The 17315-nt window shown below is 38.5% G+C and overlaps 1 protein-coding gene across 1 annotated transcript in view; it reads right to left on the minus strand.

Moving 5' to 3' along the window:
• LOC122797745 (centrosomal protein of 192 kDa-like) overlaps nt 1–17315 on the minus strand; it is a 1194871-nt gene that overhangs the window by 792158 nt on the left and 385398 nt on the right. The window contains exon 9 of the mRNA XM_044066270.1: nt 8509–8573. Within this exon, the coding sequence (XP_043922205.1) occupies nt 8509–8573 (65 nt within the window). The remainder of the gene's footprint in view (nt 1–8508; nt 8574–17315) is intronic.

Genomic DNA, 17315 nt, shown 5'->3' on the forward strand with positions numbered 1-17315 from the left:
CACCCCCTTATGGGAGTAGAACCAACAACCTTCTGCATCAAAAGCAAGTACACAACCTGTTGTGCTATTAGCAATGTGAGCTGACCTAGCATAATCAGCACTAAACTTCTGTTCCCCTGCAGCTCTCAGCTCCTTGTAAAATCTACTCAATACTCAACTGCATCTCAACTTCGCAGAACAAGAAGTCTGGAAAAAGCCAAATTTATTGGGGTGGGTAAAAAGGGCAAAAAACAGGAACACATTAAACATTGCTTGTATAATCTTGGAAAGCTGCTAGAATAAAATGCTGTTACCACCATACATTTTACTGCCAAGGTCCCTGTGCAAAACAGTCAAGAGCAACATACCACTACGCCAAATTGGCTGCTTTGTGAAAGAGAGGAAGACAAACTTAAATGGCTATCATTTAATGAATTCAGTTCTCACCATAGCTGTCAACCTCTTAGCACAAAACACCTGGACAAACCCAGTAATGAGGGAATACAGCCCTCAAACATATTCAGTGAATTCAGTTCTTGCCATAGCTGTCAACCTTGGCACAAAAAACTTGGACAAAGCCAATAACAGGGTATTACAGTCCCAAAAATAAGGACAAATTTCAAATAGTCATCTTATAAACTTACAAAATTGCTATAATAAAAGGTTGTGTTACTATATATTTATTCCTAGAATAAAAAGTTGTTTTACTATGTATTTTCTGAAGAATATGAAGTCTGAAATTCAAATGCCTGTCAATTTTACTTCTGACGGAACAAAAACTATTTTCAGCAGAGGCCCAGGGAGAAATACTGTAGATGCATGTTGTCTATCTAGCTGTATGTGAGCAATGCCCAGCCTACTATGTAGGCATGACTACTAAAATGCTGAAGGTTAGAATATTACAGCATCTGTCTTGTATTAGAAACAAGGTAGAGCAGAATGCGTTGTATAGACATGTGGAGAAGTATCCCACACATACTTTTTTGTTTAAGGTGATTACCAATGAAATGTTAGGTATGAGAGGAGGTGATATTAATCTACTCAGAGACTTTAGAATCCAAATGGATTGTTACACTCACTTCACATAGGTTTCCGGGTTTAAATGAGAATATACCTTTAAAGCCTGCTCTACAAAAAAGGCGGGTTTTTTATTGAGATTTTATTGGTTGTAACTGTTTTTAAAAAGAAAGCAATGGAGTGTTTTAAATTGTCTGATGAAGGGTTGCTGAACCCGAAAGCGCTCACACTGTTGGATTTATCTTTATTAAAACTTTGTCATTTTACGTAGCGGTGTTTTGACAGTCTTTTTTCTGCACTTTGTAAAATGTCAGGACACCAGAGCAAATCCACACAAACACAGGGATAAGATGCAGACTCCACACAGAAGGCACCCCAGCCAAGAATCAAACCAGAAAACCTACAGCTGTTAGGCAACAATACAGCCACTGCACCATCAAATATGTAAGAAAGTAAACATTCAGAAACCTGAAGTCTGAAATTCAAATGCCTGTCAATTTTATTTAACATTTGTTAATCAGGACAGTCTGACTTGGAACAAAAAAAAAAAAACAATTTTCAGCAGAGGCCCAGGAAGAAATAATGCAGACATGTCTTTGTAACATGGGAGGACACAAAAGCAAACCCACACAAACACAGGGAGAAGATACAGACCCCCACCCCCCACAAAGAAGGCACCCCAGCCAAGAATCAAACCCAAGAACCTGCAGCTGTGAGGCAACAATACTACCACTGCACCATCAAATATCAAGCATTACAATATTTACAAACCACAGATATTATAAGGAATAGATCAGATCAAATATGAGGCAAAAATCTGCATTTTTTTTACAAATGGTGGTGGGTAGGGAATTCAGGTCTTTAACACCTGCATACAAGGTACAGGGTTCAAGCCTGAGGTATTCCCTACCACACCACCATGAGTCTAACCACCAGTATATTGCACCTGGGGCATTCACACACACACACCTTACCTGTCAAATCCTGTCCATAGACCCACAGTATAAATCCACATCACATCCGATCCCTATCCAAAACCCACGCAAATCCGACCCTGCCCATAGCGAGATCTTCCCCAGACGAGACTGCAGCAAACTCGAATCCAGACCCTGCCCGTCACGAGATCCCAAATTCCTGACTGCCGACATTGCAGTCCGACCCCGACGCGTTTCCCCAGCGAGTTCCCAGGACAGTCTATGCAGTTTAAAACTGCAAAGACTTCTGGGAAGCTCTGTTGTCCATGTTTCCCAGTCAGGACTGCTGCTGAGACATCTGCACATGCTCCAGACTGTCTCAGCAGCAGTCTGGACTAGTGCGCATGCGCGAAGTCCGCAAAATTTAAATTTTTTTTTTCTATTTCTTTTTTATTTTATTTCTTTTTTATTTTCAAGTTGAGGGGGCTGCAGTCCGGCAGTCCAATAGCATGGGCCGCCCCTGTCCATCACTACTATAATCAGCAGTGGCCTCTAGCTGAAACCTGGTGCACACCTGTTCTCAATGGGAATCTGTTAGAACAAACACTGTTCGTACTGGAGTCACTGGGTCCTTGTACATAACTTGCGCTAATTCTACCAATGTTTCTGGGACTTCAAACCACTGCAGGGCTGCCCGAATAGTCTTTGAGACCCTGCCATATGTTTTCTCCAAGTCTAGCAATGCCCAGTTGGACTCTTTCCTCATCTCTAGCTTCTTAATTGTCGCACTACAGACATTGGGTCAGTTCTGCTGCATCTCGATGTGAATCTGAAATGCTCATCTCCCATCTTACTTTCTACTACTCTGCATATTCATTTATCACTGTCTCCAGAAGTTTCATAGTCTGATAGGTGTTTGATACATCAGTACTGTCCACAACTGTGAAGTCCCCTTTGTTCTTTAGCATTGGCACTAGTATGCTTATTCTCCAGTCATTGGGGATATGACTCCCTCTCCACACTGCTAGGAGTACCCTCAGCAGCCATTTCTCCCTCATCTCACCCAACATCTTTATCATATCGTCTGTGACCTCGTATAAGCCTGCTGCCTTTCCCAGACTTCATCTTCCTTAATGCTGTTCTTACTTCTATGATAGACTACTTTTCCTCTCATTTTAGGCTGTCTCTGGGGCAGTATAGCTTCTGTAGGGTTTTCTTCATTCAGAAGCTGCTGGAAGTACTCCTATCTGCCTTTGCTGTTCCATGGACTGGTGATCAGGGTGTTGGCATACCTTATGAAGGATGCCCATCTTATTAGCCTTGCAGCCTGTTATAGTTTGCGTGTCATCTACAGACTTACTTTCCAGAAGCTGGTAGAATGCCTCAGATGCCTTATTCTTTGCTATCACAACTCATTTCTCAGCTTGCTAGCCAACTAGTATTCCTTCTTAGCCTGGTCCATCTTTTCTATCTCCCACTTCATCTTGTATGCCTTCTTTCTTTTTATGACTTCCTGGACTTCTGCATTTGACCACCAGTTTTCTTTACGTACCTCATTTCCATACCTGGCTTGACCACATATTTGTTCTGTAGTCCTCACACATGCTGTTTTGAGGCACTGCCATTCTTCATCTATTTCCTCCTCTTCTTGAGGTACTAGAGCATTGAGTAATTCCTTGAACCGTTGTGCTTTCTCTCCAGTCAACTTCCAGGTCTTCAGTCTAGTATCTGTTAACCTTAGAATTTTCTCTGACCACTGCTTGCAGCTGATTGTGGCAACTAATGGTTTACGCAGTTTGTCAACTGTTTCATTCGGGAAACACCCTCTTATACCCACAAACAGTGAGCACAAAGCAACAACCATCCCTACATATCAGTCCACTATTGTGCATACTCTGTCACACCTACATTCAAGTACATCAAAGGCCAATTTAGTATAGCAACCTACCAACGTGTTCCGACTTGAGCTTCCTTCCATATTCTAATGTGAAATAGCAAGTTAGCACAGGGAGCACACTGCAAACTTCCCAAAGATGGTGCTCCAACTGGAAGTTGTGGAAAGAAACAGTGCTGTGATGCAATTTTTATTTATTCCTTTATTCAGGCACACATACACCAACAGAAAAACTATAGTAACATTTGTCATAGTCAGAGACATGCATCACACACAGCATATGCTTAACAATTATTCACTTCAATGTTAAAACTGCTGAATTTCTGACTTCTTTAAACTCGCTCCTCTGCTTTCTGAACATTACTCTATGTGTCCAATTCCCACAAATTCTGTTTCTATGTAATTTGTTCCTTCCTTTTCCTAAAGATCCAACCTCTAGTATTATCATCTCATTTACAATGGTCAGTATTTCAATTTCCTAGTAATTGCTTTTTTGGCATCCAATAGCATTAAACTTAGTAATGCCTTACTATAACTAGGCAATTCAAATCGGTGCCCCATCTGAAGAGAGCCATTTCCTTAGTTACAACCATTTGTTATACAAAACATTTGACAGGACTCCACTGTAGGGAATTTTTAAATCTGCCAATTTGTTCAACTCCTAAAACACATTCCCACTACTTCTCAACTCTCCATTATACATATAGCATTTGCCATCTAAGGAAACAATTCTTTAAAGTCTGCTTCGGGACTAAAAATACCTATGCAAACATTTACAAGCAAAAATCCAAATCTTCTGGACTTGAACACATCCTTCGGATCCATACAGATGTCTTTCCCTTGTTCCTTTCTAAACTGCTTTGCCAGTCTATCTTCCCAATCTTTTCTAACCTCCTCTAATTCTATATGCCCTAATTGCCCCCCATTAACAGCTTCTGTTCCAGACTCAACTAAAAAACTCTTTCAGATCTGGTCTTTCACTCAGTACTCCCCTATCCATTTTTCTCTATGCCTATACTCAGATATCAATCCCTGGTATTAAAGGTGGTCACTAACCTTTGGTCCAAACTTTTTAGTTATTTGCTACCAATATCTTGGCTCCTTTGTCACTTTTCTGTAGTAAATTCCACCCTCTCTTGCCTATTTTCTATGCCTGTATTTGCAATCATCCCTATTGCCAAAAATTCCTTCCTCCATTCCACTGTCCGCTTAGGTCCTATAACTTCTGTAGCTTTATAAATATTCTGCATGGTTGTAATTCTCATTAAGATCTACATCAAAAATCCTGTTCTCTTATTTCTCAAACATTTATCATCCAGAAACTTACCAACACACACATGGCCTCCCAATTTATCAATGTAATAAACAAATAATTCTGACCCAACACCATTTCCTATCACAAACTGGGGAATATTTCCATATCTCACCACTCACAGCTCCAGCATTCAATTCCATATATCTTAATGTCTGTGATCCAATCAGGAAGAAAAGAACCCAAACTAATCTTGCCCCTTGGTTAAAATCTGAAACAAAACATGTAAATCAGACAAAGATGCAACATGGAAAACATGGGATACAAACAAAATCAGTGCACATTTCGATCTTATTTCCATAATCTCTCCTAAAAAACTCATCTTAACAGACAACAAAAAGTACTATACTTTTAAAACAAACCAAGAAGAAACTTTGCAACGTGGAGGGTTTGAAGTTCACTCCTTGATGTACATTATTCACCTAGCTCACTAATAAAAACTCAACTGTAAAATATGTACTACAAAATAATAAAATAGAAAATAGGTGGTCCATAATTGAGTTAAAAATGGAATATCCTTTACTGAAACACACAGGATCATTTGTATGTGTACGTGCATAACATATTTCAAGGAGTGAACTTCACACCCTCCACATTGTGAAGTTTCTTTTTGGTTTGTTTTAGAAACATAGTACAATCTTGTGACAGTCCATTAAAATAAACTCCTACCTTTAAAATATCTTCCTGAAAAGTACAAGTAATGAGCAAAATTATTAGAGGGAAGTTTTTCCCCAAAGGAAACTTATTTGGCCAGTGAAGAATCAGCACAAGCTGACAGCAGATCCACCAAAGCCTGGGAGGAGCGTACTCTGATAGCAGTAAAGCTCTTAAGGGCTTAGCGTCCAAACCTATCTAGCTGTTTGACAGTTGGGCACATGGAAGGTGCCATTAAGCTTTAGAAGCTGGCTGGCTGTTATATTCCTTGGCAGAATACAATGTATACAAATAAGGTTAATGCTGCAGTGATCAAACATGTTACAGTAAGTTTACTTACACAACTGTACTCTATTGTAAGTTTGCTGCACTGCAACTGCTGTTAAGGATGATGGCATAGCAAGCAACAGACTACGGTGAACTTGTTAATTTTAAGCATTATTCTACAGGCTCCACAGAAAGGCAAGGAACTGGTGTCATACAGCTGCCAGTGGGTGTTTTATAATAAACTAAGTATTAAACAGTGAGCATGCATTCCTCCTGCAAGCATTTAGAAGGTAATGTCAGTACCAACTGTAGAGGTTGCACCTACCTTGCTACTTTATGCTTAGTGCTAATACTGATCATAACTTAACAGATTAAATGGAAATTAAATCCAAGATCTTTCAAAGTGCATAAAGTAATCTTTTACACCATGAGCTCTCAACCATTAGTTAGTGCTAGCTACACAACATACCCTAAGACTACAAAAATACTTCTGCACTCTCAGTACAAGTTACTAATTTGTAATGGGAACCATGATTCGAATCAGTCTCCAGAGCCATGGACAAGGGTAAGGTGGTCCACACAGCTTATCTAGACCTTGCCAAGGCCTTTGACACCATCCCCCTCTCTGGAATCATAGATACACTTACTAAGCTAGGCATTAATCCCTACGTCACCCAATGGGTTGCTAACTGGCTTACTGATAGAACCCACACTGTAAACGTAGCAGACTCCAAATCCAGCTCCAGACAAGTGACAAGTGGAGTACCTCAGGGTTCAGTCCTGGGACCGCTCTTGTTTGGCATCTACTTCTCTGAAGTACAGGCCAACACTAAGGGACTCTGGATAACAAAGTTTGCAGATGACTGCAAACTGGGAGCCATTACTGAATCCCCAAATGATGTGGATACTCTACAAAAGGGCCTTACAGAAACAGATGCTTGGTGCCAGAGCCATGGGCTCAAGCTCAATGCCAAGAAATGTATAGTTATCCCCTTTGGGAAAAAACATGTATCCGTGAATTACCATATAGGTGGCAGTACACTAAACACCGAAAGTTTGATAAGAGACTTAGGGACACAGGTGGACAGTGGTCTCACCTTCGATAACCACATCGCCACAACAGTCAGGAAATCCTTCTATGTGGCACACCTCATCACCAAGGGCTTTTCATCCAGAAAAAAGGAGGTCATTGTCCCACTGTACTCATCCCTCATTAGACCCATTATAGAATACAATGCCCCATTTGGTATGTACCTCTCAAGACATCTGCAACAACTGGAAAGGCCACAGAAATACCTCACTAAAAGAATCACAGACCTAAAGCAGATGCCCTATGCTGACCGCCTTAAAAAACTCCAGCTATACTCTGTCGCATATTGTCTACTCAGAGGCGATCTTTGCTTAACATACAAGGCCATGTCAAACCCAGAGCTGTTGGACATGCTACACTTAAAGAAATCCCAATCCCTCAGAGCCACACGCTCCAGGGATCTAAACCTTGTCCTCACAATAAACAAAACATGCTGGAGGGATAGGTTCTTGACCCAGAGACTCCCCAGACTCTGGAATAGATTGACCATACATGTCAAGCAGAGTGCTTCTTTGGTCCTCTTCAAAAGGAACCTTGACGATTGGATGGGAGAAAGGAAATTCAACCCGGGGATCACGTCAGTTGCCCTGCTAGACAGGGGTCCAGGGAAGTAAATAGTTTGGGAAGAAATAACCAGGGAATTGTTATGGCTAGGCTTGTATAGGCCCTAGGGCTGATAGCCTAGTACCAACTTATGAACCTATGATGCTTATGAAGCAATGAACAGCGGTAAACATTGCTTACAGCTTCTCTTAGAAAATATGCATAATCTATCTGGATACTGGTAAGTGCTCTGCCACCAAGCTAATACATGGATAGCAAACTGACTGATTACAGTGAACAAAAGCGCAATTTAATGCAAAGATGAAAAGCTTAGTGGAAGCAGCTCTAAGCCTGTAGGCATGAGTTGGTCTAGGCAGAAAAAACATGAGGAAAAAATATGTCCGGACTCAATTGTGTACATGCCAGGAAACACTTAGGATTGCAAGGTGATGCACCTTTCGTATTTACCTCATAATACTTAGTAAAAGCTGTATTCTTACTGCAGGTGCCTTCTTTGTGAAGTCTACACTTTCCTAATGCTTGTGTGCATTTTTAGCTGATTTCTTTCCTTCACACTCCAAAAACTCCCACTAGAGTGGAGTGGCAATAGTAAAATGGGTGTGTAAATTCAAGTGCAACTTTGTACACCTTTCAAAGAAGTGGTGTTAAATTTAGGCTGCCTTCTACACACTGCTTGCCAAGAAAAGCTCCAACCCATACAAACTCTGAAGAAACATGGATAAGTACTATGTACTAAATCTTTCACTTTAAGTGCAAGGTGAAGAGCTAAAGATCATGCTGAATAAAATGAAAACTACATCACATCATAAAACCTTACCTGAATAAATACATGCTCCTTTCTGAATTCATCTTCATCTTCTGCAATTAATGCTGCAGCATCAGCTATATTTAAAAATAAAAAGCTCTTAGACTTATACGTCCACATCAAATGATGAAAATATCAAGCAAAATATATTTCACAACTTTTATACTAAGCAAAATATATTTCACATCTTTTATACAGTTATCCTCCAGAGAAAAATACTTACAAGCTTTAGTAAGCTCTGGTGTGCTGGAAAGTTTAAAAACCTAGATTCAATCCTGACACCAGTTTCATGTATGCGAGTAAATATGACAATTAAAAAAACACTACCAGATTCATACAAAAACTTGCAAGGAGTTTTGGAGTATAATACAAAATGTAATGCTGGGTTTTTCCAAGCATTTTTTTGATAATTAAAAACATGTTTTTCTTCTTTCTTAGCAAGGTCATTAAAGTTGATTATCTAATAAAAGAAATGTTTTCTGTCGGTGATGAATAGAAAACAACAAAACAGATTTTTCTTATCTGGAAAAATCCATAAAAATGCATATATATGCATTTACATTACTAATGTATTCTACTCTAAATCTTGCAACATACTTTCTAAATTTCTGAAGCAATAAAAATGCACATTTCAAATGAAAATGAAGACCACATTTTTCAGTACAAAATGTGTTTTCTGCATTAACTGTTTCATGAATTTGCTTCAACAGCTTGTGTGTGTGTGTGTGTGTGTGTGTGTGTGTGGGGGGGGGTAAAAGATAAATCCATGATGGTTCTTTGGCGATCACAGAAAGGACTCCCACAGAACCAGTGAGGGTACTTTTTTTTGGCTTCAAAGGCCTGCCTGACAGAATTTCCTTTGAGGCTGAAGTTAAGATCAATACTTCTAGACATAGGATTCCAAGACTGATTCATCTGACAGTTATTGGCAGTTGCAACAATATAATTGATGACTTCTCCTGGGCCTAACATTCTGTTGGCGTCATACCTCCCTACACTGGCTCATTTTAACAGAAACCATAAACTGTCTAGAGAGAAACAAAGGATGAGAATTTTGTTTCATAAAACAGTTAATTCTTTTGCATGTGCATACAAGATAACGGTACCAATATTGCTGGGGAATTCTAGCAGGGCAGTATGGCTAGTTATGGAGACCTAGCAGGTAAAGCCATGGCAGATTAAGCTGTTCAGTAAATGTTAAAACCCGTTCTTTGTAAGAGTTTTTTTTTTTTTTAATTTTAAAAGTCAAAGTCTTATTACCTTCTGTCTCTTTTGTGATTGTGCTGATATGCATGGCAGGAGATGAATCAAAAAGTACCTCTCCCAGAGAAACACCAGCATGTTACATGCATACTAACCATGTAGACAAAACTTGCAAGCTTATAAAGGACTGGGGGGAATATACCAAGCAGGATAAAGAAAAACTATTTCCTAATGGAACATTTGAACTAAATAACTGTCTTAGAGAATTGGTAAAGCCTAGAGGTAAACAAGGTACCTCAAAAGCCCAACTGGCTGCATTTTTAGATTGGCATCAAAGGCAATACACAGTTCTGTGCAGAGCTCATTGTAAATGGAGCCACCAATACTGAGCTAGAAGATATAGCAAACCTACTGCCCAACAAATTTAGCTCCAACTTTAACTCTCTCTCATTAACCTTCCCTCAGGAACAGTTACTGAATCGTTCACCAACACAAATGTTCTCCAGGAAGGGCAGACAGACAAAATTAGTGCCAGAGCTCAGGACTAAAATTAAATGCCAAGAAATGCAGAGTAGTATCTTTTGGGAAGTCATCCATCCCTGGTAATTATATTACTAATCCACCCCTAACAGTTGTCCTAGTAGTCAGGGACTTGGTGAACAGACAGTAATCTAGCCTTTGACCATCACGTAGTGATGCAATAATTCTATGCTGTGCAACTTATTAACACAGGTACGGCATCTAGGTCCAAGAAAGTCACTGTTCCACTATCTGGCATTCATCAGACCTGTCATTGAACACAATCTCCCTTTGGTATGTAACTAACCATGCACATCAGACAATAGAAACATCCACAGAGGTTTCTCACTAAAAGAATACATGTCCTATGCAGCAAAAAAGGAGAACCAGTGCTAAAAAGTACTTGTAAATAACAAAAAAGACACAGAAGGGTCACACCAAGGAATGGGTTAGAAGGCTTTAGTGTATAAAACTGAAATTACACAACACACCACACATAAACGCTTTGTACAATAACCAGCATTTTCGTTAATTAAGACTTCATCGGATGTTAATTACTGTTCATTAAGTTATCATTTATACTAAAACACAGTCCCAAACCACCAAAAGTATAATTTCCCGTGTAAAATAATCAACCAATCTAAAATGTTTGTTGAAATCACTAAACACCAACCTAATACCGTTAGATCACCCGATAAACTTATACTCAAGGCAACAAAGTCACAATTACTTTGGCTACTTTGAAGGAGAAGCGTCACCAAACAGTCAAACCTATTACCCCAGAATATCTTAAACACAGATCGCCATAGCTTCAAAAGAACTCTTAAAGGAATACCTTACTCAAAAATGGCTATGTTCTTGTAATACTCCTGGCTAGTCTCATGCCTTCAATCAAATGTTTTCTATTCTGCTGTCTTCTTGTCTTAATATCACAATTTTTTTTGTCTTAATACCACAATGGTTTTTAGTTGTGTATGTACATATATATATATATATATATACACACACACACATAAATATATATATATATATATATATATATATATATATATATATATATATATATATATAAAATGAGTTTCATATTACTGTCTTTAGTAAGGCTTAGGAAACTATGTTTTCTGTTTTACATTCCTCTTTTTGCAAATTGTGATTATTAGCAACTTTTTGTATATTGTTTGTAAATCTTTTTGAAAATTTTGCAATCTTTTTGTACTATTGTTATGGAGATTTTCTCCCCGGATCTCCGGTAAAAACAGGCTATTTACCCACCCAGACTCTACCCAGTTAAATGTAAAATAAAATAAATAAAAATCACTTCCTTTAAAAATAAGTGCGTAATTAAAACATCTTTAGAATACTAGCATATAAACACAATTTGAGTATAAGCAACTAAATAAAAATTATAAACACAGTTCTTAACCATCTATAAATATTTAGATCAACAGAGAGCTATTTGTAATTCAGTATTATGCTGCGTTACATTACAATACCATATCACTTCTAACCTTGTACTTTCCAAGTGTAGCTGCTCTAATTTTTAAAACTGGGGCTAGAGAGACTGTCATTTAGCCTAGGTGGTCTACTGGCATCTAAAATAATTTCCCAGTATAATTCCCTATATTCAGTTTTTGTCTCCCACATGCCACCCCTTAAATCTTTGGGTATTTCCTCTAACAAAAAAATTGAAATTTGGCCAGGACACATTTTAGAGTATGTGTATATAAAACATTCCTTTGATTTTTGTCAGAATGTCATTAATATGCTCGTATATTCTTCTCCTTAGCCTTCTCAGTCTAATATAAAATGCTTTACAGATGAGACAAACTGAAATATAGACCACTCCTCTACTCTCAAGAGTTGTACGTTTTACTAACAACCCTCCTATCTTTTGATTCAAGATAAACTTTCTACATTACTAATATATAGGCACTGTGGACACATACCACACTTAAATGTACCCTCCCTCATTCTTCCATGTTTATTACTACCATTATGTTCCAATAAATCCTTGATACTTCTACCTTTTCTAAAAATACATTTCAAAGGTTTATCAAAATTTAACTTAAGGTCTGACAGACTAGCAAATTTTGCTCATTCTTTTTCCATTATTTCTCCAATGATACCAGAATATCCACTAAATTCAGCAACAAAAGCAGACAACCATCTTCCTTCTCTCTCTCTCATTAAAAGGGAATCTACCACATTTATCATTAGTTGGGAGACCACGTTTTACTGGGCAAATTTATCTTTTCTGTCTCTCAAAACTTCACTATATACATCACAAATAAAATCTTTAGGGCAACCCTAGCCAAACATTCTTTAAAACTTCACTTTCTCTAATAAATTCATTCTCAGAGGTCATCCTACTGACTCTTACAATTTGTCCTTTAACTATACCTTTCTTCTGGTGAAAGGGGTGTGCACTAGTATAGTGGAGAATCGAGTTAGAGTAAGTTTTCTTTGAGTAAACCTTAAATCTATACATCCCACTATCTATATATACACACACACACACACATATATATATATATATATATATATATATATATATATATATATATATATAGTAATATCCAGTTCACTTCACTATACCAAATGTTGTAGGTAAAACAGAAATTCGATAGATTCAGTAATATACTGGAAAATTTCCAAGATTTTTTCAAATGTCTCGGTCCAGAAAATACAAATGTTGTCTAGAAAACGTTTATACAAAACCCGACAGTTTTTATATGGGCTTTTGGTAAAAAAATTTTCTTCCCAGACAGACAAAATTAAAGTCGCATAGAACGGGGCACACCTTGCCCCCATAGCTACCCCATTGATCTGCTGAAAAAGCTCACCTTGAAAATAACATTTTTTAAAACCAATTCAATATATTGTAAACATAGTTGAACTCATTTGGTGTTAAAAACTCTGCTTGCTTCAAAACTTCCTCAAATCACTCTAACCTTTGTTCATGGGGTACATAACCAAACAAAATCAACAATGTCTACTGTAATAAACATAACATCTTCACTAAACAAGTCTTGCTTCACATTCCTAAGGCAATTCCATGAATCCTTCAAGAATGTACTACCATTCATTGCTAGTTTAAGCTTTACATCTAGAAATCTGGCTGTGGGGATTGCCACAATAGGGTGCATAGATAGATCATTTATATCCTTAGTGTACTTTCGGTATTTCAAAAAATAGAGGGAACTCTTGGTTTGTCATTATGTAAAAAATCACATATCCTTATCAATAAGTCCCTCTATTAACAAATCATATAAGGCTACATATATACTCTTATATGCAATATTTATTTCATTCACTGATCTTCTAACATATTTGTTATCTTCTAATAATTTCATCATCTTAGCTTCATATTTAATACTATTCATAAGGACCATTTCCACCTCTTTATCCGGTTTCATTACTCGTAAACACCTGTTCCTTAATTCTTCTAATTCCTTTCTACTTTAGTCATGTTCGAGGAAAACTTATTCCCACATACATATCCTATACATGTGTCCTATGCAGACCACCTCAAGGCCCTATCCCTATATTCTGTCTCCTACAGAATCTTTAGGGGAGATCTATGCCTGACATACAAGGCACTGTCAGACCCCACTCTGACAGGCCTCCTGAATAACCACAACACACCAGAATTACCCATTCTAAAGACATAAACCTTACCTGTGATAAACAGGACCTATTGGACAGACAGGTATGTATCCCAGAGACTACTCACTTCTTGAATTGGATTAGGGAGGAACTCTCCATCCATGTGAAGCGGAGTTCCTCCCTAATCCAATTCAAGTGCAACTTGGACAATTGGATGGGGAATAGGAAATTCGTCCCTGGTTTGGCATCTATGTCTATAATGCACACAGGCAGCCTCATCTCCCATGCCCTGCTTGTAAATGTTTCACCTCTCAAGCCCCTTACACTTATCAAGGGTATTAGAATTTGTCAGATATTTGGGATGCATGGCTAGGCTTAAAAGTCTCTGGTTGTTAGCCTAGTAAACACCTACGAACATATAAAGCATTAAAACAAAAAGTTTTCTTGGATGGTTACAAAATACAAATGATATCTTAAAAGAAAAATCAACAGGAAAAGGCAGATCAGGGAAAACAAAAGAAATCTAAATGTATTTATTTCATTTATTTTTCTGGGTAGAGCCCAGACTTCCATGGACCTCTTTCAGACTCAGCAAGGGCACAGTCTCTGGTTAAGTTAGGCAATGAAGGTTAAGGGAATCAAACCTTGCACCACCGGACCCACATGAAACAGCTTAACAGCTCCTTAATCCTCTACACCAAATGCTAGACCAATAATAAAATATACTACATATTTAATATATTTATACACAACATATTCTAAATAATGCAATAAAAATTACATACTATATTAATTCAATACATTTATATATTTAATAACGTTTGAAGAGTTTCCAACTCTTCTTTACCCTCAGATTATATTTTCAAAACAAAAAACAGTTGGCAAAAAAGTGAACAGGAAGAAACCTCTGAGGATAATTTATTTTAATTAGCAGTTACAAGACTACCTCCTATTATTGCTGCTACAGCAGCACAAAGGGATCCCTGCAGTCACATGCACAGCTACTTCCTTCACTGGAGCCCCAAACACTCACAGCTCCTATTACCAGTAATTTCAGGGTTCAGCACAACAGGTGCTAACTGCTACACCATCTATGAAAGAAAGTATGATAAAAGAAATCACACAAATAATATGACTTCTGACTGCACACAGCAGGAGGCAAAGGTAGAGAAAATGCCATCAGTTTTTAAGGAGGAACAAGAAAAAACAACGCAAAAGTTTAGTCAGATAAGGATTCTGAGAATGACAGTAAAAATAAACTAAGACATCAAAACAGAATGAATATAATGAGCCTAAGTATAACCACAGAACAAATGATGAAAAGAAGAGTGGAGATTCAAGAACTAATCCTCCCCTTGAGAGAATACGTTAGGCCATGAAACACAGCCTAAACAAGTTCACTATTCCTTGGTCACCTAAAGATATTAGGAACATAGTAAAATAAATTCCTGAAAAAAGGGAGAATTCTGTAAAATTCAAAAACAACTTGAGACTACTGTATAATGTTACGATCCCCTTTGGGTAGACATGAAATTAGTTAATGAGAGCTAAACTGCCAGATGTTAGAAGGAAACGGATCTTAGAAACAGGAAGGCCAGATGCTGATGCAGAAAGGGCACAGCTGGCAGAGAAAGGGCAAGCATTATTAAACGCAATAAAATGTATATGGCCAGATAAGACAAATTGGTCTAAAATACAGGTGCAAAAACAAAAGAAAGAAAGCACTGCATGCTATGTGGACAGATTACGGACAGTGTTTCAGAGATATTGTCAATGAAGATTCTACTACAAAAGCTTCTCTGTCTATTACTGCAGCTTTTGTGCAAGAATATTTACCTAAAATCAAGGAACATCTTTTTGCAAGTAACAGTGGGCTGGTACCGAAATATATGAAGGATGTATTATCAACTGCTCAACACTGAGGGTGTGATGGAAAGGAAAAGGGAAGCAACTGGCAGCAAATTAAAGACTACAAATTTAGTATTATTCCTTTCGGGAAAGGAAAGGGAGCCAAGATGAAAAGCATGAAGCACCTCAGGAAGGTAATGTAGGGAGAGGTGATGTAAACCATAATGGTGAATCTGTTTTACTGTAAAAACAGATAACACTGGAAGGCAGTGTCCTAATAAACCACCTTCCCAGTTGCAGACTGCAGAAGGCATGGAGATTAGTATCGATATGTGTGCTACTCACACCCAACTAAGTCAGTCATACTGAGAGAGCCTGGGAAATGGCAATCTGAAAGACCCTCTTCTGCCCAATACCATATTTAACACACATTAAATATACCCACTGAAGGCCTAGTAGACACTGGTGCAGCTAGAGCTGTAATGAAAATACAAGAGTTTTATGAGATCCCTAAATCAAGGGAAACTGTTCATGCAGTTGGTACTTCTAACCAGTTTCTTCTTCTGTATTACAGCCATTATCAGCCTCCTTAGGTTCTATTTCAGCACATCATGCTTTCAAGTCTTCTGTTCCAGTTAACTTCCTTATAGGTTCATAGGGCATTTATAAGCCTAGCCAGAGTATGTTTGGCTTTCGCCACCCATTTTAAATTAATTTTGCTATGCCCTTTTCGAGGTTAATATACTGTGCCTCTGTCTAACAGTGACACAGAAGTGATACCCGGAGTAAACCTATGATCTCCCATCCAACCTGGACTGGGATTTTACTCCAGAGTGAAGGGAGCTGCTGGGTTATGAATCTGTCCCTCCAGCATGTCCTATTTATTTCAGTGCTGAGGTTCAAGTCTCTCGAGCGCGTAGCTCGATGGAATTTGGATTTTTTGAGGTGCAGCATGTCCCTTAATTCCGGGTTGGACATGGCTTTATACGTCAGGCACAGGTCACCTCTGAACAGGCAGTATGCCACTGAGTAGAGCTGGAGTTTCTTTAACTGGGCAGCATATGGCATCTGTTTGAGCCCTTTGATCCTCTTGGTGAGGTACTTTTGGGGTCTTTCCAGTTGCTGCAGGTGTTTGGTAAGGTACATCCCAAAAGGGGCATTGTACTCTATTATGGGCCTGATGAGGGATGAGTAAAGAGGCATGATGACCTCCCCTAAACTAGATGTGAATCCCTTCATGATTAGGTGGGCTATATAAAATGTTTTTCTAACCACTTTGGCCACGTGGTTGTCAAATGAGAGATTGCTATCAACTTGGGTCCCTAGGTCCCTAATTACTTCTTCTGTACTTAATGGATTACCACCTATGTGGTAATTTGTGGGCACTTTGTTTTTGTCAAAGGGGATGACTATACACTTTTTGGCGTTTAGCTTGAGGCCATGGCTCTGGCACCAGTTGTCTGTTTCTATGAGGCCCTTTTGGAGGATGCTTGTGTCGGCTTGAGAGTCGATTATGGCGCCCAGTTTGCAGTCATCTGCAAACTTGGTCAGCCACAGTCCTCCTGTGTTGGCCTGTACCTCCGAGAAATATATACCGAACAAGAGAGGTCCCAGGACTGAGCCTTGTGGGACGCCACTTGTAA

The sequence above is a fragment of the Protopterus annectens genome, chromosome 3.part1 (genome assembly GCF_019279795.1).
Source record: "Protopterus annectens isolate FY-2018-M chromosome 3.part1, PAN1.0, whole genome shotgun sequence".
In the NCBI taxonomy this organism is placed as follows: Eukaryota; Metazoa; Chordata; order Ceratodontiformes; family Protopteridae; genus Protopterus; species Protopterus annectens.